Here is a 27165-nt window from a genome sequence, read left to right as displayed (position 1 = left end):
ACTTCCAAGAGACCCTTAAGAATTGATTCTCACTCTTGGCTGCATTCTACAATCAACTTGGGTGGGGGAAGTTTAAAACTGGATGCTCAGGCTGCACATGAGGTGGATTAAAGAGGAAGCTGGAGGTGGGGTTGCTGAGAGGGGGCATGAGAACCAGGTATTAGGCATTTCACAGCTCCCGAGCGACTGGTGTGCTCCAGGGCTGGTGTTGGTTGCTCTGAGGGTCCTACAGAGATTGCATCGGCACATCACACTATGTGGTGCCTGACAGATTCCTCAAACAGAAAGCAAGCTTAAAGATCACATCTGCAGCCGGTTACTCAGTCATCTAGCCTCTCAAGAGACAGAATAACAGGATTTGTTGATTTGGCAAGAGGAGTTGTTATGGCCTCTGAGGAAATATTAAGCATATCCCACTATGTTTCCGTAATCACTCTGCCTAGGCTTGATTTCAAGCACGTTCACATTATTTTACCTTAAATCATATCTGGTGCACCAGAGCCTGATCTAAGTCTGATGCTTCATGGCATATGGTTTTATTTTTAAGCCTTCTATGACAACTTCATTGAACTGTTACATGACCATTGTGTGAAATTACCTCATTGCATATGTCTGGGAGCATTGTTTTTCTCCGGTTTGAAGCAATTATTTCATTGGTGTACAACCCAATTGCCTGGAGATAGTGGTAGAATCAAATTTTACTAAGTACTTAATGATTAGTCACTGTACGCAAACCATATTGATATGTGTACATGATAAACACTTGAATTAAGATGCCATGGTTCTTCCTCTTAAGTCACACTGTAATGGGGGTGACCAAAGAGCAAAATTTGCAAGTCAAATAGAACAAAGCACACTGAAACACGTTCTCATTCATTTTAAAGACATTTTGTGAAAAGAAAATGGGAACTTCTGCTGAAAGGAGGAAGAAACAGGACACAAGTCACGGTGATAACTGAACTTAGTCATTTAAACCCTGCATCTTACTTCTGATTAATGAATATACATTTAAAAAATTGGAAATACAGAATGTGTAAGGAAAATAAATAAAATATTATTAGTAATCCCACAATCCATATTTATATGTAGGGATATGTGTATATATGTATGTGTGCATGTTATGTTACATAAATGTTTACGTATCATATATGCAGGTATACATTGCACACTGGTATATGTTTATATATATACATATATGTGCATAATATAGCATATTTGGACACACATTTTTTGTGTATTATATACACACATATACTAATTTATTTATATATGTACATAAATATTGATGCATTCACACATACTACTGCTATTTTTGAGAGGAGCTGAATAATGACACCCCTCCTTCCTGCCCAGGTTCTTAATTGAGAAATAAGGACTAGAAGGTGAAGATAATAATGTCTAAGCTTGATAAAGATTAAGTTGGAGAATGTAGTTTTTTTAATGTTTATAAAATATATCTTTATTTTCATAAAGAAAATTCACAACTTTGTCCATGTTTTTCTTTTTATGGTTAGTGAAAACTTACCACTCACCTTTGTACTGGATTTGGTAACCACTGTTCTATAGCACACAAGTTTCTCTTGTCCCAAAATATTAATCCTAACAGATGACAATCTACATTTCAGGGTTGCTTTCCTATTAAGAGCTACTATTCATTAAACACGTGTGCCTGGCACATGTATTTCACTCATGATCTTATCTGATTTTTTTTTTTACGTATACATATATATATATATAATTTCATATTCTTTTTCATTACAGCTCATTATGAGAAATTGAATATAATTCCCTATGCTATATAATAGATCCTTGTTTATCTATTTTATATATAGTATTTGTATCTGTTAATCCCAAATTCTTAATCTATCCCTCCCCCACCTTCCCCCTGGTAACCACAGTTTATTTTCTATGTTAGTGAGTCTATTTCCGGTTTGTAAATAAAATTTTTATTTTTTTTTTTAAATTCCACACATAAGTGACTTCATATTTGTCTTTCTCTGTCTGAATTACTTCACTTAATATGATAATCTCTAGGTCCCTCCATGTTGTTGCAAATGGCATTATTCCATTCATTTTTATGGCTGAGTAATATTCCACTATATATATATATATATATATATATATATATATATATATATATATATATATAATATATACACACACCACACATCTTCTTTATCCACTTATCTGTCAGTGGGTTTTTAAGTTTTTTCCATGTCTTTCTTGGCTATTGTAAATAGTGCTGCTATGAACACTGAACTTTATATACAATGGTATATGAAGCCAAGACAACGGAGAACATAGCTCTGTGTGAGAAACCAAAGGGTCAGCTTATTGAAGTCCAAAATTCTGCACTAATCCACCCAACCACAGGCAATGCTGGACCTGGGGAGAACAAGTTCCGCTAGTGGATGGCTTGGCCCTGGAAGAGCAGAGTAGAATTTAACCTCCTGTAAGTAGGCTGGCTCCCATAAAAGGAGAAAAGTACAAGTCAAGTTTAGTCTTTGCAAATGTACAGGTATATGTAATTATTATGTTATATATATGTAATGACATTACATATACTATATTTAACATATATGTAATTACAAACGTATATGATGTAGAGATTCAACCCAAGAAAGTACACTTTCAAGAAATTAGCCATTATTATTCTAATTTTCAAGCCAGATTATGTCTAGCCATGTTGTCTTATACAGGTTATCAGAAATTTTGCAATGAGATTAGATGACAATAGTGTGAAAGTTTCATAAAGGCATAAAGACCTTCGATTCATAAAATTCCAGCAATAAAGATTCCCTAATTTTATCTCTAAGCCCTCTGCCAATATTAAATTTCTAAAGAGAAATTGAAGTTCAAAGAATAAATATACTGGCAAGTTAAATCCAAAGGAAATAAGGCTCAAAATCAAATCCCTTTGACTTTAAAAGATAAAATCCAAAAGTTGTCCTTCCCAATTTGTAATTCTGCTCCGTTCAGTCAGAGGAGTTCACCACAAATGGGTAGAGCTTTGTATTTGGGTTTTTTTTTTCCCCCCAGCAAATACAGCCTGGGAAGTGTGTGGATCTTTTAAGGCCTCAGAAATTCTTAGCTCAGTGTCAAGATACTTCATTCTCACTCTAATCAGACTTTTAAAAGTAAGACTCAAAAAGTAAACTTAACCCCACACCCACCAAATTTAGAATATAAGCCAAACCCTCACCCGTAGAGCAGTGATCCATGGTACAATCCTGTTCCCGAAATCCAATACACAGTATTGTCAAAGGCCATCCCACTGGTGTCTGAGGAAGAAGGGCAGATGGTAGATGGTGAGCATCTTGGCTTCAGCATGGCTGCATTGCCAGCTGGTCTACTTTTCTGGAATCTACAACCAGTGAATTTAATTGGTAGGAACCTCCCAGCAAATGATTAATTCTGTCACTACGAATTTACCGCATGTACAGTGGGGGACATTCCAGATGCCTAATGTCTCCGGAGGAAAGTGGCCTTGAGATGCTGCCATTTTTGTTCACAATGGCAGTGCCCCTCCTTACTAACAAGGTGTTATTTGAGAATCCTTTCTTTTTCACCCAACCTATTCAGAAACTCTTCCCTCCCAGTTCCCTTTAAGCATGAGTTTTAAAGATGGTACTGACTCCTAGGTATTCTGGGAGGTATTGTGTGTGTGTGTGTGTAGTGGCATCTTCCTTTGCTTCTTGGAATGGAATTAATTTGGCCTAAAAACAAAAAACAAAAAACAAAAACAAAAACAAACAAACAAAAAAACCCTACCTCCTAGAAAAGGATTTCACCTTAGGGTCACATTTATTTCTGCTGAAAAAGCGGCCTCAGAATTTCTGAACTGAAGCTACTATAGAGACTGTTGAGCCATGTGCCCTGAGGTCCCAGAGAGGACAGGTGCCTCAGCCACGTGGTCCTCTAATGTCTAGACAGTTTCCTTCTTCTTTTCCATCCCATAAATCTCCTGGCTTCTGGGATACCCACATGCTCAGCTACAATAATTGTGTTGAAACTCACCCAAACATCCTTCTCTAGTTTCTTTTTCTATGATTGAGCCTTTGGACAAGACACACGATTTGAGGTCAAGTGCACCAGTCTCAACCTGTACTGTGAATGCAGAATAGAGCGCCACCTACCGCCACTTAATGCAAAAGACCTTAAGCCACAGCCGCGTGATAATTTATATTTTAACCATTTAAGTCTAGAAGCTCCATAGTGTTCTGTGGTTCCTGTGTAATTGCTGATTTGCCATGTACATGCAGGTTACAATCTCACTTTAGCCTGGCCAGTGATGGCAGGCCAAGCTGTGCCTGCATCAGGATAAATTACAGCAGCCTGCAGCCTTAGGCCTTGGCACCTGCCAAAGACACTGCTTTGCTGAAGCCCTTGCGTTAGAATACAAGTTTAAGGTCAAACTGGAGCAATCTGCACTCTGAAGCCATCTGTGCTGGCTAAAGGCCCGTGTCTTTGGCCCTATCTCCACAGAAAGTCTTTTAGGGTCAGAACCACAACAAGTTGCAGCCACCTGGCAAAGCCAAAAATACCTAGTGACTAATGCTTCACGACCCTTAGCTGGCTGTCAGCAGTTCAAAGCTAAGTTTGCAAGGTAAAAACCTACCTGGTCTAGTGTAAGACAGACCATCGCTGTCAAAATCCCCTGCCTAGGCATTAAAGACTAAGAGCGCATCAGAAGTTCATTCCACAGGAAACATGCTTTCCAGATTCTTATCTCCTTTTCCATGTTCTCAGTCCTCAAATATGGAGTTTAAACACACATACATGGTTTTAAACATATATAAAAACATATACATATATCAATCACAGAATACACATTCTCATACTATCATCTAAATTTAGCAAAATAAATAAAATAAGTACCTGATATATATATATGTTTTCCTTTATATGTCCAGTATTTATTTATTAGAATGTATTAAATTGAATATATGTAACATGCAATTTAGTAAAATATATATAATACATATATTCAACTTAATATTTTAATAGATAAAATAAATACCTGATGTATATTTTAAAAGATATATATATTGGGTATTTATTTTATTTTACTAAATTTATTTCATACTATACAGAGAATTATATATTCTATGCTCATACATCAAAAGTACTTTAAAAGATCTTTCCTGATATCATTATTACAAAACAAAAAAAAATTAAAATATTTTAAATACCAATACCCCATGAACCCTGTGAAAACACCAAATAACATGATAAAGCTTTATGAAAGTAAACAGGTTCCTGCTTATCCTCCAGTTTGGCTATCTATAGGCGACTATTTTTAATTCTTTTAGCTAATTCTTTTATTTATTTGGCTTGAGATGTAATTGATATATAATATTATATTAGTTTTAGTTGTGCAACATAATGATTTGGTATTTGTATGTATTGTGAAATGTTCACCACAGTAAGCCTAGTTAACATCTGTCTCCTCACATAGTTAAATTTTTTTGTCTTATGATAAGAAGCTTTACAATCTACTCTCTTAGCAACTTTCAAATATGCAATATAGTATTATTAACTATAGTCACCATGCTATAGATGACCTCCCAGGACTCATTTATTTATAGCTGAAGTTTGTAACTTTTGATTCTTAATTGGTTCTTTTTGTTCTTACTATATCCCTCAATACTATCTTGTACTGTTATTTTTTAATTATTCAGTTTTAGGATTTATTTATTTACTCTGTTGTATCTTAATCCACCAACCACTTACTATAGTTAAGTCACGATTTATAATTAAATCAAGAAACTATGTAAATGTAGCTTACTTGAAATCCAAATAGTTTATTTTTGTGCAGCTTTTTGATTTACCAAGTCTCTAGTTTCCCTTTTCATCCACTATAATTCTTTATGCAAATACTGTATTTCAACTCTTTAGCTTATCAGACATTCTATGGAGTGTCTGATTGTTTTACTGACTTCCCTCAGGAACACTCTGTCCTTCACCTGTCATCTGGACAAGTCATGTTTTAGGGTAGATTTGAAGTGATCATCCTGGGATTTTTCTCTTGGGAAGGAGACCTCTTTTTCTGGAATTTATCTTTTTCTTTCTTGGATTACTACATTGTTTTGCTAGAGCAAAGAGTGTGTGGGAAGTGATTTCTGAAAACTGTGTGTCTAAAAATGTGTTTATTCCAAATACTTGACTGAAAATCTGGCTAGACATAGGATTTTCACCCAATCTGTTCCTCTCAGATCTGGAAGCTTTGCTCCGTGACTAGCACTAGTGTGACTGATAAGAAGGCTGGTACCAATATGATCATTCCACTGTAGATGATGACTCCATTTCTTTCTGGAAATTATTAAGACCTTGTCTTTATTCCTTTGGTTCTAAATTACGCAAATACTTTTCAAGAAAAGGGAATTTTTTATACATTTATTTGGCGTTTAGAAGGTGGTTTCAACATGGAGACATGTCCGTCAACTCTGGCAAATTCTCTTGAATTGAGTCTTTGATATTTTACAGACTTCTCTTTTCTATGCCCTCTCATTGTAAATTGCTATCAGTCAGGCCAATATGATTATTTGCTATTCAATAAACAACTTCAAAAATGAGGTACAGGTGCTTGGTTTGGAGTCTCAATCATCTTGGATCTCACAGAAAAAAATTAACAGTTCCTTGAGGGCTGAATTTTCAAACCTTCTCTTAGGCAAGATCACAGAACCAGGGCTGGATTTCTCCCAGAGGTCATGTAAAGACCAACCCCTTTATTTTGTAGGTGTTTACACCTGGATAACTAGGTAAGTTTTCCAAGGTCTTACAGCCAGTTAGAGGCTGGATTAGACTGAAAGATTCTCATTTCCTAGCTGGGTTCCTTTTCCACTGCATAACATTTTCCTCATCTCTCACAAATCAGTGACTTGGAGCACAAATTCACACATCTTAAGTTCAAACGTGATGTGTATAGCTTCCAAAGGGAACCCTACCAACTGTTAGTAAAACAAACAAAAAATGGAAAAGGGCTACCGAGCTGGCAGAAACTGAAGACCCTTCAGAGTAGGGGATTTTAACTATCCCTGCTGCCATTAATCACTGCTGACAACTTCTTCTGCAACTGCCTATGAAGCCATTTGCTAAGATACACAGTGGTCATAACATAGTACATATTTAATATTTAAACATAATATTGCTTTCTTGGAAATGATTATCAAAGAATTGTTTAAATTATATAAAGTTTTAAATGCACATAGAAAAATTTTTGTAGTAGAACAAGGGCCTTAGAATAAGCATGAAGACCAAATTGTGGTATTAAAGAAAACCCAAAATGGAGCCCATAGTTTGAGTATTCAACCATTCACAGCCATGTAACCCAAACTTAAACTGTTCTGATTTCCCTGAAATGCTGACTCTGATCTCAAATAAAACTTAAGCTTTCTTCCTGTCAGCATCACCACGCTGCTCTTAACCAACTAGCTACAAAGAAGTAAGCTCATGCAGTGCTTCAATCCTAAAAGGAATGTAACTTTCTAGTAAACAATCACAATACAAAACAACGTACTTCCTCACTCACGCTTTATAAACTGTAACTGTTGAGAGCACAGCACTTTTGGTTTTGAAGTCTTCCTGTTTGCAAACAGTTTGTTTCTTGCTTGATAAGATATTTTTATCAACTAACGCTCTCCAGATTTTCTTTTGATAGTTTCTTCCCTACCCACTAGGTCCACCACTATAGACAAGTCAAACTCCATGAGTTTCTTCATTAGTAAAATGTGGAAACAATAATAAGATTTATTAGAATATTCTCAGCATTGGATGAAATTATGCATATAAATTAATCAGCGCAGTGGCTGGTACATGGACTGTGCTCATAAAAATGTGTTAAGTCAATGAATGTTAGTTTATGTTGCTTGTCATATGTACTTCCCATAAGATTTCTCATGCATATAATTATTTGATAAATATGTCCTCTAAATGTTAAAGGGTCTGAGGAGCTTTGTTCTCATCTAAAGTTGCTGACATGTCATATTATCTCAGTTGATTTGCTTATAAGCAAGTAAGAAAAAAGCTACAAATGACTTCTTACCGAGAGGATGATTTAGGACACATGTCCTTTTTGATATGACAAAGTTAGAACATTTTGCACTATGTTAAAGTAGGGTCTTCACTGAATGAAAATGACCTTTTTCTCTAATGATATATTCACAGGATTATGAAATGTATATATACTCAAAACATACCATAATAACTGATCATCTCTGGTAAAGATAAATGTTTAAGTGCTGCTCAATATTCATTCACAAAATTAATGCAACTGGTCATTCATTCAACTCATTTGTTCATTTATTTATTGGATATTTATTGAACTCCGAATCAGTGATTCTGAGATGCTGAAGTGAAAGTCATTGCCCCAAGGCTGGCACTCTTACCTCCCTTATCTAATTCTCTTGGGAAAAAAAGAAACAGTACAGGAAATTAGAACAGAAGTGGGTGAATGTTCCTTGCTGTTGCTGTGTACTTAGATTAGTCCTTCCTCTTCCAAAAACTATATCAAGGATATAAGCCAGCACCGTCCCAGAGAAACAAAATACAAACCACACGTGTAAGCTCAAATGCTCTTGTAGCCACATGAAAACAAGTAAAAAGAAATAGGTGAAATTAAGTTTAATAATATATTTTAACCTCATCTTTTCAAAATATTACCACGTCAACATGTAACTGATTCTAAGATTATTAATTAAATAGTTTACATTCTTTCTTTCATAGCAAGTTGTTGATATCTCATATGTATTTTGCACTTATGATATAGCTTAATTTGGACTAGCCGTATTTCAAGTGCTCAACAGGTTCATGTAACTAGCGGTTAGCATACTAGTGCAGATTACAGTCAGGGTTTAGGATGTGGGCATATCTTTTTAGAGGTCATCATCCAACCCACTACATTCCCCTAGAGCCCCTAGAAGGATTGCAGACCCACCAACGCCTTGATTTTAACCCAGTGATACCCATTTTGAACTTTTGATCTTCAATACTGACACTGCAAGGTAATACATTTGTCTTATTCTAAGCAAATTTGTGGTCATGCGTTTCAGCAGCAATGGGAAACTACGAGGGTTTATCTCAAATCTTGTTTCCTCCACCCAGTGGTCTTTTATTGAAACCACTGAGTAAGAAGCACGTTAGTAATCTACCAGTAGGAAAGACATGTGAAGATATCCCCCTGACAAATGAAACTCTGGCTTGAAGCTTGAGAGCAAAGTAAGAGTTATGAAACCAAGTAACTGATTCAGGAATGACAATGATCCAGACACTTGGAATAAAAGCTGCAGCATAGCCTGGACTAAAGGTCAATTGGTCAATATATTATACCTTCTGATACATTTCTGTAACCAGTCATTATCTCTAAGGCAGAAAGTGGTCCCAGTCTGAGGCTTTCTGAAGAGTAACACCAATGAATTTGCTTAGCCAGAGTAATCACATGGGAAAGGAGGAAGTCAGTAAGGAAGAAAGGAAGAAAGGAAGGAAGGAAGGGAAGGAAGATGGATCTGTGAAAATTCAGAGTTCATCAAAATAATAGCCCAAAGATCAATTATCTGTGTCACATGACCCAATGCCTGCGAAATAATGAGAAAAAATCTGAACCTGGGATCATATTATATCAAACTTTTAATCCTATGAAGCAGCATTAAAACAGTACTTTTAGCTAGTACTTTCTAGAGAAGTAAGCTAGGTCCCATAATGTTTTTAATATCAGTATCTGATGTGTTGCTTCATTAATTTTTGTTGAAAATAGTATAACTAAACTGCCAGGGATACGTATTTGCTGGCTGCTTTCTGTGTGTATAAATTTCCTAGTGTCTATTCCTACAGAAGGTACATTAAAATAATAGAGTTTAAGGCATAACTAAGAATTAGCAAAAGGAATCTAGGCCAATTAATAAGACCCTAGAACTCATTATTAAACAAAATATCTACAGTTTTTCAGACTGTGGGGAATATTAGTTAGAGACAACAGGAAAAAAAAGCATTTAGTGTTCCTGTTGTCACTTGGTAATTGTTGAGAGTCACCAAGCAAGGGAGTAGAAAGGACTTCATCAGATAGGATAAGCCAACAGGCCACTCTAAAAGGAGGCCAGACAACCAGGAAGAGATTCAAAGGAATTTATCATCAATACATCTCTAGTAACCGGTAAAAAGATAAGCAAAGAAACAAAATTGTGGACAGAATTACCATTGACATGTATAATAATTGTTTGGGGGGAATAAAATATCTTAAGGTAGAATAAAATTAATTTGTGAATCTTGAGAATACAATTTTTACCATATAAGCATAAAGAAATGAATGTAAATTTTCTCTAATAAATTTTCTAAAGGGGAGCAAATTGGATTAAAATTTTTACAATATGAAATATTTAAAGGTAAAGTATTTGCATATTGAGATTCATTGACTACCCCCGAAATAATTTTTAAAAGCTTCATAAGATAAAGATTAGAATGTCCAACTTTCTCTTTCCAGACATCGATTACCAGAAATATGTAGGTTTGACATACACAGCATTGACAATTTTTACAACCTAAGTGTATTTTAATCATAAGCACAAAGTGTAAAATGAAGGAAACGTTAGTCCAGTTCATTCTGATGCAAATAAACTATTGGATACGAGCAAGGTTTATAAGAAAATGCTGTAATAGAATTTTTTTTGCTTATTTCACTGAACAAACATTAATAATCTTCAGATGCGATGCTGGGAGATGTTTTCAAATTTGACAGAGTACAGATGTCTTTTGGTAAGACTGATCCAAGAATAGTCTATTTCTGCCACAACTCAGGCTTTTATTACAGAAACAAATTCACTCAACTTATTTGCTCAAGTGTTAGAGTGGGCACAAAGAAGGCAGAAATGGAAAATTCCATCTCTCATTAATTGTAGCCAAAAAAAAAAAAAAGCTGTGCACTGTTCATCTTTCCTTTTATATCAAGGTAATTACATATTTTTTGTTTTTTCTTCCCCATACTCTTAAAATTTTATTATTTTTTCCACTTCTGAATCCAGAAATTTAAGTCTTGGTGTTTCCCTAATTGAACTATTTATGCCACACATACATAGTTTCTTTATTTCTCCTACAAGCATCAGTTCATTTAGTTTTCAAATGACCGAGTGAGGAGGACAGACTAATGGCTTTTGACACAGGTCTGGGCAGAGATAAGTAACTTGCCTGAAATAGTGGGTAGGAATATCAGGATGTGAATCCACATCTGGCTAACTCCAAGGCCATCTACCTTCTATTATATGACAATAAGTTTACCTCTACTGCAATTCGCTTAGCTTCTACAATCATTGAAGTTTGGATGAAAATATTTCTTTACTGAAGAAATTTATTTTCACCTCAAATATTTCAAAATCCCTGAGTATACTCTATCCTACAATTCTATTTTATAGTTCTGATAGCCTTGTGTAGTGCCTGCTATTAAACTCAACACGTTATCCATTTCTTCTAGCCAATGGGAGCTGAGAATGGCTGTAACATTGAGGGAAACAAATATTTAAACTGTGGTCAAAATGGGTTATAGTGTCATCATTTTGTAACTTTCACTGAATCAGAAATATGGAAATGCTTGCATAGGATATCATTTCTAGGGAAGCCAAGTATCTTGGCCTTCATGATAAGTTATGATGATGTCAATGCTTAAGACATTTTCAAAATTATTATTGTTTATTCGTCTCTTTCCTTCTATCCTCTTTTTTTTTTTTTTTTTGATTGTCCATAAATTGTGACAGGCTGCCTTCTTAACTCTTTTGATTTTAATGCTCACTAAATTATGTGGGAAAATTTAAATGTTTCCAAAAAGGAAGCTCATTTATTAGGTAAAGCATACTGTCTTGTTTTGAAATTCCACAAAAATGAGAACACTAGTTACAATTTAATCCATTGTGGCCTTAAGGGAAGAGAGCATTTTCCGTCTCCAACCCTAAATCTGTCTCTATAAATTAATATTTTGCCTTCTAAGAAATATGTTGGAACAAATAGCCAAAGAGATGATTTGTGGTAAAATACTTTCATAAGAATGACTAAGCATAATTTGGAAAGGAAAGAAACGATTTTATGCTGCTGCAAAGGGCCGAGGTGGCTTTTGTACATTATACAGTCTTAGCTGATCAAATTGAGAGAACATTTGTCAAAAAGTCAACATTTAGCATGCTTAAACATTTCCCATTAACTCTAGTTAACCCTATTAATTTACTTCAGTGGAAAGAAAAACAACTTATGCTCACACGAAGCCAAGAAAAGTGAGAGTTTTTCTACATAGAAGGTCCTTGGAATGCACTAGTACCTTAAATCTCTTACATAACTGAAAATAATTAGGCCTGCATAGGAAAGTCATTGTTGCAATAAAAATTTTGCTGAAAACTAAAGAAATAAGCTGTGTGTTGTATAACTATTTAACTTCTTTTTATTTGATTAGTTGACTAATCAAATGAATTATAGAGATGATAAAATTGACTTTAAAATATTATATATGCCATGAAGTCTTTCTTGAAAGTCCATTAAGGTATAAAATATATCTTTTGAAAGGAAAGATATTAAGTAAGCAACTTACCTTTTAAAATGGGTACTGTTTGGCTGAAAAACAGAAACAGAAATCTGTGGCCTGGAAATGAGTATCCGATCCACAAATCCAGAGAGATTATCAGGGGGGAGGTCTTCCTGACTTTAAAGATGGTATTATAAACAGGTCACAAACATATATTTTAGCAAGTAAATTACCTCAAATGCTAAATGGCAACCCCACTTTAAGTGCTGAAGTTGAGTGAAGTTCTCTACAGCATAAGCCCTAATGCTGCTTAATAAAAAAAAATCAGTGAATTGGAATCCACACCTGTTGTAATATGTGCATTGATTAAACTGGGCTGAAGGTTAATCAATGCAACTGAAAACATCCTGGAGTGATTGCCTGAGTATATGTACAACAAAGAAATCTGAAAGTCACTACAGGTCAAATGTCAGTATGTGCAAAGGCAGTGTGGCGCTGTTTTAAAAGCAAGCAAAGTGATAAGGCTGGATGTTGGGGGATACAGCCCATAGGCAATTTATCTGGCTTGGGAAAGAAGGAACACAGAAGAAAACCACCTAATTACGTACAAGAAGTTATAGGATTAACATAATTGTCATTTTGGAACCCCTAATGATATTACTGACCCATGTAAGAACAATCACCTAAAGCAATTAAGTGAATGATTGATGGGGAATATGGAAAATTGCAAATGTAACCCCTTTCTGACTGTCTCTGGCTTGCACAGGGGAAACTAACTACAACAAAACAACTGGTGGGTCAGTCCCTTAGTCCAGTGCTACAGCTGGTCAACCAGAAACTAAGTTTTCTGCTGTGATGTAATGTAGTATTCAGCATCACTCACTCTGGATACTTACCCACAAAGTCGTTCTAATTTCCAGTTTGTAGGAATTAACAGAGGATGGAGGGAGAAGCTAGACAATGAGAGAGTCCAAAAAACTCCCGTTGTCAAAGTCAGGGCAAGATATGGAAGTGCTTTCATCTTTGCTTTTGGAAAATTGAGACCAGTGAGGTTTTGAAGATATTGACGTCACGGAAACATTTAAACTGAAGTAAAGTGTTTCTTCAGGATGTATCTTAGCTCAACGCCTTATTTAAAGATAAGGAAAGCTAAGTTGAAAGGCCACCGAAGCTAGTGAGAACTAGGCAGCATTACACCCCAGACCCTAGGCCACGTTGCATGGCCTCGTGTTATTCTCCAGGGGTGTGGTGGTGCCTCGTCAAGGGGCATGTTCCCGAGCACCACAAATGTTGTAGACTGGAGGGAAATTTACAAATGATGCTAGTGAGAAAATGAAACAGCAGACTTGCACATGGACCAGGCAAACGTCTTTAAGGTCGTCTTGGCATGGTTTTATGGGTAATTCACGGCTGGATCTCTCAAGGTTTAGTGGAGTGATTTAGGAATTTCCTCCACCCCCGCCCATCTGTACTCTTATCTTTAAGAGTAATTTTTGCACAGGGAGTAATTTTAAGAAATTCCTGACCTCCATGGACAGTAAAATTTCATAAAACAGTGAATTTATTTTAGCTCCCTAGGAATGGATAAAGAAAGTGTTACTGTTGTTTATTTTTCATGACCTTCTGATAATACTCAACAGAAAAAAATACATTTATATCCTGCAGTCAAATTCAACTATGTAATCACTTCAACTGTACTTTTATGAAGAAAAACAAATATCACAATCAAAATATTTGCAACAGTCTATCACACAGCAGCCACATATCCTGCTTACCTGAAAGATTTTTTGGCAATTATAACTTGCAAAATAAAGATTGGTAATCATTGCACTCATTTTTGCAATGACCTTCACAACTGTTTTCTACTGAAGCCTGCTGGAAAGCTCTCGTTCCCAAATGGAGTTAAAACAAAGGCCCAAATTCAACATATTCCTCATCAGGCTAATGAGAACCCGTCGCAAAGGTGTGCCATGTGTGGTTTTAAAATGTTAAAAATTGTTTGAACAAATTAAGCCCTGCCTGAGTTTTCTCATGAGATTATTATAGCCTTTTAAAGGAAACTGTTGTTAGACATGGCCTTTTAAACCACGCTGATAAATCATTAACCCAACAATTTTGCTGTCTTTCACTCCAAGTGTATTGATGATCTGCCCTCAAGAAAGGACTCTCAGATAGGTGGTTCTCATACCCACGTCGTAAAGGAGTGTGGTATTGATCTGTTTATTTAGAGAAAGAATAGGACCTAAGAACTTCGGATCTAGGCCTACCTTTCAGTTTCTGCACCCAGCAACAAGAAACAGAATAGGATAAATAAAATCACAAACCACAACCACAATGACAAAAATTTATTTTCTACATTAACTGGAATCTTTCCTTTGATGTTGTACTATCACTGTCATCCAGTTCCCATAGGTGAACTGCTGGTAAAGAGTTAAAACATTTTTCTGAAGAGGGCAACTAGGGCAGGAAAAAAGAAAGCCAAAAACATGGATATTCTACAGTCAGAGATCGAATAGGTTTTCTGCCCTGCAAACCCAGGACACCCACGCTGTACACTCAGAACAAAGAGCGGAATTGGGCTGTTAAGCCTTTTGAATTGTAGGTCCTGCTCTGCCACTTATTTAAAATGAGAATACTAACAACTTGTTTCATTTTTATTTTCAAAGTCATCCTGATAATAAAGGTAATGGTAATTCCTATTGAATAGCTATCTCTTATACGCCAAGAACATGTTGTTTGTTTTTCCATTTAATCTCCACTACTACTCCATGACATAGAAATGATCTTCATTTAACAGATGAGGAAACAGATTTCGTTTGGCAAAGCGTCCATGTTCACACAGTGAGAAAGTAAAAAATCGGGATTTGATTTTAAGTCTATCTGACTCCATAGTTTATGTTGTTTTCTCCATACCAGTCTTATTTCCTTAAGAAATCAGACTGGGTGTAGTGAACAAATGGGCTAGACTCTATTTTATTTTAACTCTTAAGAAAGGGTCAATATTGTTTAGTAAGTTTTTAGCATTATGTAAATTAATACCTTAGACTGTATTTGAAATGCAATGAGAAAGAGCTTACTAAATAGGTTACATGGAATTGTAAATAAACACAAACTCTTCTCTAAATGTTTGACATTCATTTATCCTACAGAAACATTCTCCAATCATAGTAACGTTACTTTGAGTCTACATCCTAGGTGTAGTCAAGGTAGTCAAGTACTCTAACCAGTACTCACTCCAAGGAAGGTTTGTTAGCTCGTATTTCATCAAAAGAGCCTATTCCAGATGTGGCCAACATAAGGTTCAGCTATATTTTATGAATGTTCAGTATCACAACCTTCTTTTTTTTTTTTTTGCAAGGGGAGGTAATTAGGTTAATTTATTTATTTAGTTTTTTGATGGAGGTACTGGGGATTGAACCTCGGGCATGCTAAACATTCGCTCTATCACTTGAGCTGTACCCTCCCCCCACAACCTTCTTAATTTGTGGAACACATGAGTGGTATTGAAGATCTGTGGGTGGGCTGAAACACTGCAAAGGAACACACATGGGTAGGGTAGACGAATCTGGACTAGCCCTTCATCCCTGACCCAGAGAATCGACTACCTGGATCTCATTCCTAAATGGTCCTATGTTTAGCCAATAGATTTTTGATCACATGACTCAGATTAACATGGTTAGCTGGCATGGGGTCATGTTTGCCTTGAGGTAACTTTTTGATTTCAAGGTTTTATCTGAACACCCAACAGACTGTTTAAACATACAGAAAGGCTTATGTCTCTGTTTTATACCTGCTGGCTGTTAAATATCTGTATGTGTGACAGAAGTCAACCTAAGACTGACTTATTTTCATGACGTGGAGGAGGGAAAGATGTATTTTCTCACCCACCTCTATCTATTAGAAGTCACTAATATTTGTCAAAAGGAACCTAGTAGTTGTAGGTAGACAACTTGGCTTAGACCAACTCAAGACAAATATGATTCATCTCTGTGCATCCTATGAACATCAATTCTGCCATTACCTTGGAACGACTGTTACTCCTTCACCATTATCACCTTCCTACCACCAAAAGGGAATGCTGGGTGGTCAAGCAAGGTGCTCTGGTATCATTTCATAACTCATTTTTGGATGCACTTGGACTTTCCACGGGTCTCTGGAAGGTTACTAGGCTGCCTGAAGACAGTTCCTCCTACATAATTTATAGAACCAGGCCTCCAAATGGTCCAACAAACTCTCATTCGTTCAAAACAAAGGCTTGATCCAAAACCAAATCAGTATAAACATAAATAAATGTCCTACGATTCAGGAGCTACTCCATCAAAGTATGCAAGGCTGGTGGGCCATACCTCCTAAAAAAGTGACAGGTGAGTTCTCTCAACGATTCTTGAAAATGCCTTTCCAAGACAAGGTGGTGGTCATTAAATCCAGGAAAGCACCCTCCCCGGTTCCCGCCTCATGGTGATGGAGACAAGAAAAGCACCACGGCCTCTTGTTGTTGGAAATGTTGCCAGGTTGATAAGTAGGCCTAATAAGAAGACAAGGATTCTGAGCTCCATGGAAACAAATCATGTGAGCAGTGTTACCATCACAAGGCTCAAGGCAGACTGAAGCTAACATTCTAAGAAGTAATGTTTAGTGTGCACTTAAACCACGTTTTTTACAGATGGGCGTCCCAGCTAGGATTTCTAATCTGGGTGACATTTCACGAAAGAATTGATCTAGGACACTTTCTTTATTTTAAGTAATAGACATTTTCCTTAATTTTTATTTTCCAATCTCTAAATTCAAATGACTTCCTTCCTAGAGGTAGACATGTCCTTAGTTGTACAGCGGCCAGGAGAGTAGGTCAGGTCTTAGGTCACAGTGAGTTAAGCGCCTTTTAGTAATGAACCCCAATTCATGGGCAGAGAGAAAGTCTGTACAAAGTTGTTTAAATGGAAAGTATCTGTGACTTTTTATTTTCTCACTAACGTATACTGTCTGAGGGACTAACTCACTTCCAAGGTTGCTCACGACTTCATGACTTCCAACACGTAAGGAAGTTTGGGAGAAGGCTGTGGAGTAGTTGGGAACAAAACAGGTTGTGGACTCAGCCTTAGAGGCAAATCTCACATTTTTCTCTCAGTAGTATAATGACAACATCTACCTCCTACGATTATTTTGGGGATTGAATGAGATCATCATCAAAAGGCATGTAGCGCAACGCCTGGCATGTAGTAGGTAATCTGTACGTATTCACCATAAACAAAACCAGATTACTTATTCAAATTCCTTGAAAAAAAACACCTTCTAATTTTTCTGTATCATAAATTTGGATTTTCACAAATTTCCTTTTCTTTTGGTTGCTGCTAAACCACATTATGATCATTAACCCTCTGGAGTGTGTAATTTTGCTGAAAGCCTCGGGTGATACAGGCGTGGTTCAAAGAGCATCAGTTTGGAGTCAGAAGTCCTGGTTTGAATTCTAGCCATGTGACTGACAGCAGACCGCTTCATGGTTCTGAGCTCTATTTCCTGACCTTACATTGTTGTTCTGAAAATTGAATGAGGTAAAGTGTAACAGAGTGGCTATCCCTGAGCCAGCATGTAACAGATGCTCAGCAAATAATAATTGATTCTCCCCATCTAAGGTATATACCTTGGGGGAGTGAGAAGTATGCTACGGATTTCTCTTTTTCCCTATGTAGCTCATTGATCAGCACACCCTTGGGGTCTACCTAATAATTAAGTATTTCCAGACTTCATGAATAAAATGTATTTCCAACTTTATTTGACTGTGTGACAAAAAGACCTGAGTATGTGAATCGGATTGTTTTCTAACTGAAATATCTGAAATGCTCTTCGGCACCTTACCACTCCTAGGATGCTATTTTCTGTGTTAATGATGTCCAAACAAATACAATGTTAAAAATAAATTGCAGGGAAGCACAGTGGAAAATAAAATTTACCAGGTGGAAGATCAAGAGGAATTAAATGCCAAAGCTCTATCTAGCCCATATGTCTGTAAAATTGATTTGACTTAATAAGTTTAATGCAAATAGAGTTGTATTGTTTGGGATGTGTGAATACACACACACACACACACTTTTAACTGCATAAGCCCATCTTGCTGCTGTCCATTTAGAATCCTCATGAATAAATAAATATAAATAGGTTGTTTTAAATTCTAAAGATGAACTTTTTATCTGGAATTTAAAACTGAGCATGAACCTAGCATATGAACAGACAGACTTTAAAGAATATGGTAAATTGGGGCATGCCCAAAGGCAACTCATGATGGCTACATTCTTCTTGGTAAAAGAATTACCGTATCTCTTACCTCACCTTCTTGATTAAACCTGTTTGTTTGTTTGTTTGTTTTTATTCTTCCTGTAAATAATTTTGTTGCAACCACTACTAGATTTAGAACATGGAGCAGCTGGTAATCACACCAATTTTTCACTCTGAAGCTTTGCTGGGTGATTTAGTGTAAAATGTTTTAATCTGTTCTCCTAGCTAACCCTGTGTATATTTCAGGATTTAACTTCAGTACCCTCCAGCAAGCTTTCCTTTATCCTTTCTTCCTATTCAAGACCAGCAAAATGCCCTTCCCTTGTACTTTTAAATCACTCCTTATAATTCAAAAATTGTAGCTCTCTTGGCTATCTTATCCATTACATTGTGAAACCTTGTTTATTCTTCAGAACCATCCTCCACCCCAGTGCCCAGCACATACTGTGTGCTCAATAGATATTGGTTGACGTGAACTGTATCTATTCATGGTCCAGTTTGTGTAACTGAGTTTATTCCAAAGTGATCGACAAGTTTCCACTAGTCTGAGAAAAATGCTTCTTTATGTACAACTTCCCGAAGGAAGCATTGGTATGAAGAAAACAAATTCTGATTTGTGTTGCAGTGGTGGGTTTCCAGCATCTCACTCTGATATTTGGGAGAGTGATACGTATACACAACTCATCAAAGTTGTAACATGTGACTTGCAATTGGATGAGTTCAGGGATGTGAGCTCTTCAGGCATGGGATGAGTTCCACTCTGTGTTTTTGGTTTTCTACTTTGCAAAATAAAAATGATGATTATTCCTTCCTACCTCACAGAAAGGACCAGGACACTTGCTCTGCCCAATTAGACAAATAAAAGATGGTTTCTAAACTGATTACAACTCATTCTCTCTGAGAGAGTTCTTTTACTTACCTGATGGTCCTAGTTATCAATAAGGTAAAACTGTAAAACAAAGGTAGAAATAACCGATGATTTTAGAACTATGATTTGGGAATAACATATCAAAGATGGTTAAGAGGAAAGAAGAATGCTAGTAGCACAGGTGAAAATGCAATTCCTGGTTAGTAGAAGTCCAATATACAAAAGGATTTCATTCATTTAGAATAGCAGACATCTTAAGGACATTTGTGGTTATCTTGCAGAGCTAAAATAAGACGATGCATTTCTATTCTTTTATTAGGACACTAAAAAATCAGAACACAATTTTACTTGCTCAAATTGATAGATCACATCAATCAAAAATAGCATGCAAAAAAGAATTCACAATGCAGCTAACAATGTCTTATCCACAAATGATACTCAAGATCCAAGGGCTTCAGGTCTTTTAAAATACTATACTTTTTCAAGAAAATAAATCATTTCTTTCCGTGTGTTTTGGATGGTCCATACTGACTCCATTTAAAAATGGAGGAAACTAAGCAAAAGAGATCAAACTTTTTCTGACACAGGAACACTAGTAAGCCAATAGGAGAGTTCACCTATTTTGTAGTTTTACTACTTTTATGTCTGATAGTCACTTCTCTAATATTTCTGTTTTAAAATTACACTCAGAACAAAGAGGAGTTAGAGCAAGAATAGATTCCATTTTTGATGGGCCATTATCTTTTCAGATAAAACGATACATGCATCATTTTAGGCAGATGGCTCTCTGTCCAAGACAAAACAAACAAACCAAAAATATAAAATACCCCAAATGAGGAAAAATATTCTATTAACCCCTACATAGAAAATAACTTTACAGAGAGATACAGTACAATAAGCAGTACCCAGCAGAAAAAGATGTAGTAGTTTTAAAAACAATACAGTGGTCCCCAAATGGAATCACTTATGCTAAGCCCACCAAACAGAGTTTTAACTTAATCACAGTTTTGCCTCCCCAAGAAATCTTGAAATCCTAGATCATCAATCAGGAATCCTCTGATCAGTCCTAATGAGGTCATCTGTCTGATAGAAACCTGCCATCTCCTAAAGGAACCTCATCTTACTATAACCAGCCTACTTTTTGCCTAGAATAGCTTCCTTGTTCCTGCTCCCTTCTGTCTATAGGCCTTTCATTTTGTACAGCTCCTCACAACATCTTTCTACCTGCTAGGCTGGCTACCGCCTGATTCATGAATCATTGAGAAAATCTAATAAGATCTTTAAAATTTACTCAATTAAATTTTGTATTTTAATAGTTGTAGTTGTTTTGTTGCCTTTATTCCATTTAAGAAGAAATATATTTTATTTGATACCTCAGCGCCAGCATAGCCTTCTCTGATCAAAGGTCAGTTCAACTCATTAAGCAGTTATTGAATGCCTATAATGCATTAAAATTTATACAGAAGTCCACGCTGAGCTTTCTAGGTAGTTAAAATTGTATCATGTAAGTAAGCAACCTCTGTTTGCTCATCTCACTGACTCTGGATTTAATGGAACAGCAGCAGGTGCTTTTTTAGCTTTCTTGATGATTTACTCCGTCATCTTCAAATCTTTTTTTCTGCACAATAGTGAAGCATATGTGAGCAAAATCAATCACACATTCCAGGCAAGTTTCTTCTTTTGTCTTCTTGAGAATTCATTACACATCTTAATATATTTGAAAAGTTTTTTGGTAGTCTCTTACTGGTTTCTGGTTCCATGGTATTAAAAGTCAGATAATGTGTTCACTTGCTTCCATTTGTCTAAGTGCTTTTTTTTCTCCCTTATCCAGAATATTTTCAGCATTTGGTCTAAGCTGATCTAAAGATTTTAAACTATTATATATGCAATGTCTGTGAAATACGAATTAATTCATACAGAAAAGCTTTTTACAATCCTCTCAGCAGTACGTGTTGGATGCTCGGATACTTTAAATGGAAAAAAAATCCATACTATAAAAGATATTAGTCTAGAAATAAATGTAAAGGCAAAAAAATGTGTATTTATCTTAAAACAGAATTAAAATCTAATTTCTACTGTCATCCCTCAGATATAGAACAAAATATTTAATATCTTTGCAGTTTTCCTCCTCAGAAACATATTCTAAGAAATAATAATTTCAATAAATGTCTCAAAATATTTTTATTTTATTTTATTTTTTTATGAGAAAAGTGAATTATTTTCATAAGCCATAATTTTACATCAAGAATTTTAAAATCATACTTAAACTGTCAGTTTTTCTCTCAGGTATTTTTATCTGGTCTCTTGCCTCAGCCTCTACCTAAAACTTTTCAAAATTATATTTACTAAGAAGATTTACTAAATGCAGAAACAATTCAAATAAATTTCTCATACACAATATTCTTAGGGGGTTCTGCCAATTTTTAAAAGATGAGTGATAAAATTGTGGTAGAAAAATCACTTAATCTATTATTCATTATCACATTGCACAGTTTTAAACTATTAATTCTAACAAGAGTTATTTTTAAGGGAGATTTTAAGGAATTAATATAGTACCTCCTTTTTTCTGTCTATGTTCTGAACAGATTAGGAGGTAGACAATACGTAAGGCTGTCAGAGATGAAGACAAGCACTGAATTTTTTCTAAATTTTTAGATAATTTTAGACTTACAGAAGAGTTGTTAAGTTAATACAGATTTCTTGAAAACTTCCACCTAGCTCCTCCTAATGGTAACATGTTACATAACCATTGATACAGTACTAGTGAAAAAAACAGAGACTTTATTTTGATTTCCCTGTTTCTGGTCCAGGATCCACCCGGAGTCCCAACTGTGTTTAGTTGTCCTGTATCCTTAGTCCCCTCCTCTGTCACAGTCCTCAGTGTTTCTTTGTAACTGATGACTTTGGCAATTTTGAAAAGTACTGGTTAGTTTTTTTGTGACTGTTCCTTAATCTGGATCTATCTGAGTGTTTTTCATTGTAAGACTGAGTTTATGGATGAGGGGAAATACCAGAGCGATGACTTGCCTTTCTAATTATTGCATCCTGACAGAAGGTACATGATATCAATATATTTCATTATTAGTGATGGTGAGAGTAATTGATAATGGTGACTTTCTACAGTCCTTCCTTCTGTATCCATCAGTTGGAATTCTCTGTAAGGGTAAGTTGTCTCTTCTCCCTCATTTATGTATTGATGCAATAATTTATTTTTATCATGTGCTTATTTTATTCTGCAGTTTATCATCCAATACTATCATTATTTCTTTTGTGATTATAACCTTGGTTCCTTGGTTCTAATTGTTCTAACTGTGGCCATTGGGGCTCATTCAAGTTGGCCCTTGTGTTTTTTTGATATGTTCCCATTGTGTTCTTTTTAAATTTTTGTTCTTTTTAAAAAATTTGATTATTTTGTCTTTACTTTCTGGTACCTCAAGATGATCCAGATTCATCTGCACTTTCTCTGCCCTTACCCTGGAATAAACCATTTATCCAAGTAATCTTGGTTCCTTTTATTAGAAATTGGAATTTAGAAACCAGTATCCAGGTGCTAGGTGTTCTCATTGCTACTGGTGTGTGACTTCTTCTAGGTCCTTTTAATGCATAGAGCAAAGAAATGTATGCATGCATACCTTTCTAAGTATATACATAAATCTATATTTCTGAATCCACCTATCTGTGTGTATACATACACGTGTACATCTTCATACATGTATGTGTATACTTACATATAAACACGAATTTATACTGGTATCTCTGATTCTAATTTAGTACCACCGAGTTTACTTTCCTTATTTGTAACTATCTCCTCAGGGAGAAACTCGGCTCTCATCATCTATAAAATAATTATTTATTTGTTCAACTATAGTATAGCTGGAGGCTCAAAATTACTAACTTGTACTCAAGTGAGAACAATTTATGAAATAGAATACAGTGTTTATTACAGTTCTTTTCCTCTTTAGCCTTACAGTATACAGCCAAAACACTGTTTTCGTCCCTCCTCCTTTTCTTGTGATTATGTCAGATATTTGTAATGTAGACATGAGGCATATAGGAATTAAAAAGCCGATGGCAGACATAAATTTGAACTGAATGAACGGAAAAATTCAACATATCAACTATGCACTATGTAATTCAAGCAATGGAGGGCAATTCATTGTATATTAATTTCTTATTTTAGAGAAGAAGAAATATCTGAAGTCAGCAATCTAAGCTGCTTCTTTAAGAAAATAAAGAATGAACAGTTTCTGGCTTTCCTGGATATACTGTGTTTTATTTTTGTGGATACCTTCATTTCAATTTTCTCTTGGTCATTCGTCTTCAGCAGTTTGTATATAATGCACCTAGTTTTTTTCCTCCTCTTTATTGTATGAGTTTCTTTTGTGTATAGTTTTGTGTTTGTCATTAATTCTGGCCAATTCTCTGCTATTGCTTTTTCAAATATTTCTTCTACCCTGTTCTCATTATCTTTTAAGGTTTCCTATTACACATATATTAGAACTTTTGCTATTATTTCATACCTCTTGGAATCTCTGTTGTGTTCTTTATTTTGTTTTGTTTTTCTTCTACTCTTTTTCTCCTACTCTTTTTCTCCTTGCCTTTCAGTTCAGGTAATTTCTCATAATCTATCTTCAAGGTCATTGATTCTTTTTTGGGCTGTGTTGAGTCTACTGATAAGACTCAAGGACATTCTTCATATATTTTGATGTATTTTTAATATCCAACATTCCCATTTGATTCTCTTACATAGTTTTTTCTCTCACTCTAGATTCCCATCTGATTTGCATATTGTGTATATTTTACACTGAGCCTATCAGTCATAGTTAATTTAAATTACTTCTCTGAGACCTTTTACCTTGGTGTCATATGAGACTGGTTCTGAGTCCTCTGTACTTTGGAGATGTGTTTATTCTCGAATTTTGTATTTATTTATTAAATGCTGAGCATGCTTTTTAGGACAATAGATACTAAGGCTAATGTTTTTATGCATGGAGATGAGCATGCCTTTCCTTCTTCTAGGCCTCTTTTATGGGGATTTGTGCTAATCTAGTTCAGAATTAGGCTGGGTTCGAGTTTTGTTGTCACACTTATCATCTGTAACCCACAGGGCTTCAGGTTTCTTTAGTGATTCCTCGTGTTCAGGGGGAGAGCTGATTTGCTAGGGGTTATGTCCTCAGTGGTGCTTCACACTTGGCTGTGGGTCTCACCTCTGTACTGCACTCCACAAAGGGTCTGCCATTTGCACCTCTTCTCTGTGTAGTCCACTTTTTGTTTTTACTTCAGGTTTCATAGCCTGGTGTTGGGGACAAGGGAATGGGGGTGCTCTGTGATGATGGGATTAAGTCACTTAGTTTTAAGCAGGACATGTGTCCCTGGGCCTCAGGTGTGTGACCTTTACAAGTGCTCCTGCCCCTCTTCCTGCTGTAGTATTGGGTCTGCCGTGTACTCCTAACCCTCCCTCAGGGCTAAATCTTGCTTGCTTGCTTGCTTTTCCCTCTCTCTAGCCCTTGTGGGTTTCTACCAGTGCCAGTCTTTATTTCCCTTCCTTCCATTAATTAAAACCTTTGTTTTCTCTGAGAGTTAGTAGATATGGGTCTTAATGGAAGCTCAGCTGTGTGATAAGTTGAAGAAAAGTCATTAGTTTACAGTTCATGCAGTATTACCTTTGTTGTAAGGGTGAGAACAATATTCTTTTCAGCTGTGTATTTCTGGACTGAAACTGTAAATCAATCTCAGCATTTTAAATGTAGTCATCAGACGAGAATTGGGTGAGTTCAGGGTGTTATGGCCAGGTGGAAGGATAAGTTGGGAATTCAGAATTTGCAGATACAAACTACTATATATAAAAAGACGAACACCAAGGTCCTACCGTATAGCACGGGGAACCATATGCAATACCTTGTAGTGGTCCATAATGAAAGAGAACATGAGGGGAATAACTGAATCACAATGTTATATGCCAGAAATTAATACAACACTGTAATCTGACTACACTTCAATAAAAATTTTAATAAACAAATACACAAGTGAATAAATGTAGTCATCAAGGGAATGTGGCCCAGGGATGCCATGGTACAAAGCCCACTGATGCTAAAACTCAGCATTAGGCAAACTTACCCACCCAGGCCCCAGAAAACTGCTGGATTCCCCAACAGGGTCAGTAAACCTGTGTCACGTCCATGATTTCTACAGCTGGAAAATCCCAAAGTAAAGATGAAGAGCGGAAGGTATAGTTATATATGCTGACTTTCTTTCCCAAATTTGTTAGCCAGATCCATTATCCTTCTTTCTGGGGTGGACTGAGTATGGGAGTGAGATACACCAGGAATGCGGCTGTAATGGAAGTGCCTCTATATCCACGGAGGAATAGAGGTACCCCCCTCACTCACAGTAATATTCTCCAGCTGCTGCTGTAGTGACCCATTCTATTCAACCAATACATCAGTGGTTAACTTGGAGGAGAAAACCAAAACTCTTCTAGAGTTATGTTTCTACCTTCCTAAAGCTACACCCCACAAAGTAGTCAAAGACCTTTTGTTGATACTTCTGGGATGGCTTTATCACCACCAGAGAGTTCTTCAGTGAGTCAAAAGAGAATACTAAATAACTCCAAGCTCTCTATATTTCACTCTCGATTTTATTTCCCAAATTAGATGCATCCATATTGCCCAAAATGGAATAAGATTTCAAAATAAGAATAAAGAACAATGTAAAAGGGAGCCAATATAAAATGACAACAAATAAAGATGCCCAAATTTATTTCCATTATTAAATTCTAGGGGAGATTTAAAATCTGCAAACTAAATCCTCTTGTAAGTTACAATGCTAAGATGTCAAAATCTAAAGGAATTTTAGAGTGAGAATTCCAAGTATCTTGTCCTTATGAATTACAAATCCAAGAGAATTTCAGACTTCACCAATTCATTCCATGTTCAGTCTCCGCCCGAGGGAGTTTTGCATCTGGGCAGAGTTGCAGTTTCTTCAGCAGCTATAGTCTAAGCTGCTGCTCTGGCATGAACACAGTTCTCTCACAGCCCCAGAAGTTGTAGTTAATGGCAAATCTCTTAGATTCTTAATTTTAAAGCATCCAGAGTTAACAACAGATACATATACAGTTGTCAGTGGCCTGTACTTGATATAAAAAACAAGCTACTCCCTGCCTTTAAGTCAGAACTCAGTACTCAGTGTTACCAAAGACCATGCAGAAACTCACCAGAAATTGACACATTGTAAACTGACTATACTTCAATTTAAAATATTAAATAGATACATAGATAGATAGATAAATAATCGACTTAGGAGGAAAAAAAAGACCATACAGAAACTCAAATGGCATTTAAAGAGGAAAAGACAGATGGTGAAAAATCTTGATTTTAGGCCATCCAGGCTATCTGGAGCTCATGATCTACAAAGGTGAACTCAATTAGCAGCATTCTTCTTTTAAAGAATAACTTTCAGAGCTAACTAGAGGCTGCCCAGTAGAGGGTGATTCTCTTTTGTTCTTTAGCTTTTTTTAAAATAAATAACATATTTT

General features: G+C 36.0%; 1 protein-coding gene across 1 annotated transcript in view; it reads right to left on the bottom strand.

The window, feature by feature from the left end:
- Window positions 1–3244: 3244 nt before the first annotated feature.
- The window catches only part of INPP4B (inositol polyphosphate-4-phosphatase type II B), a 687800-nt gene continuing 663879 nt past the window's right edge, over window positions 3245–27165 (bottom strand). Inside the window, exon 26 of the mRNA XM_074378080.1 lies at window positions 3245–3281. Coding sequence (XP_074234181.1) covers window positions 3260–3281 — 22 coding nt within the window. The 3' untranslated portion in view covers window positions 3245–3259. The remainder of the gene's footprint in view (window positions 3282–27165) is intronic.

Source organism: Camelus bactrianus, chromosome 2, assembly GCF_048773025.1.
Source record: "Camelus bactrianus isolate YW-2024 breed Bactrian camel chromosome 2, ASM4877302v1, whole genome shotgun sequence".
In the NCBI taxonomy this organism is placed as follows: domain Eukaryota; kingdom Metazoa; phylum Chordata; class Mammalia; order Artiodactyla; family Camelidae; genus Camelus; species Camelus bactrianus.
The sequence above is the reverse complement of the archived record's forward strand: the minus strand, read 5'-3'. Positions and strand labels throughout refer to the sequence as shown.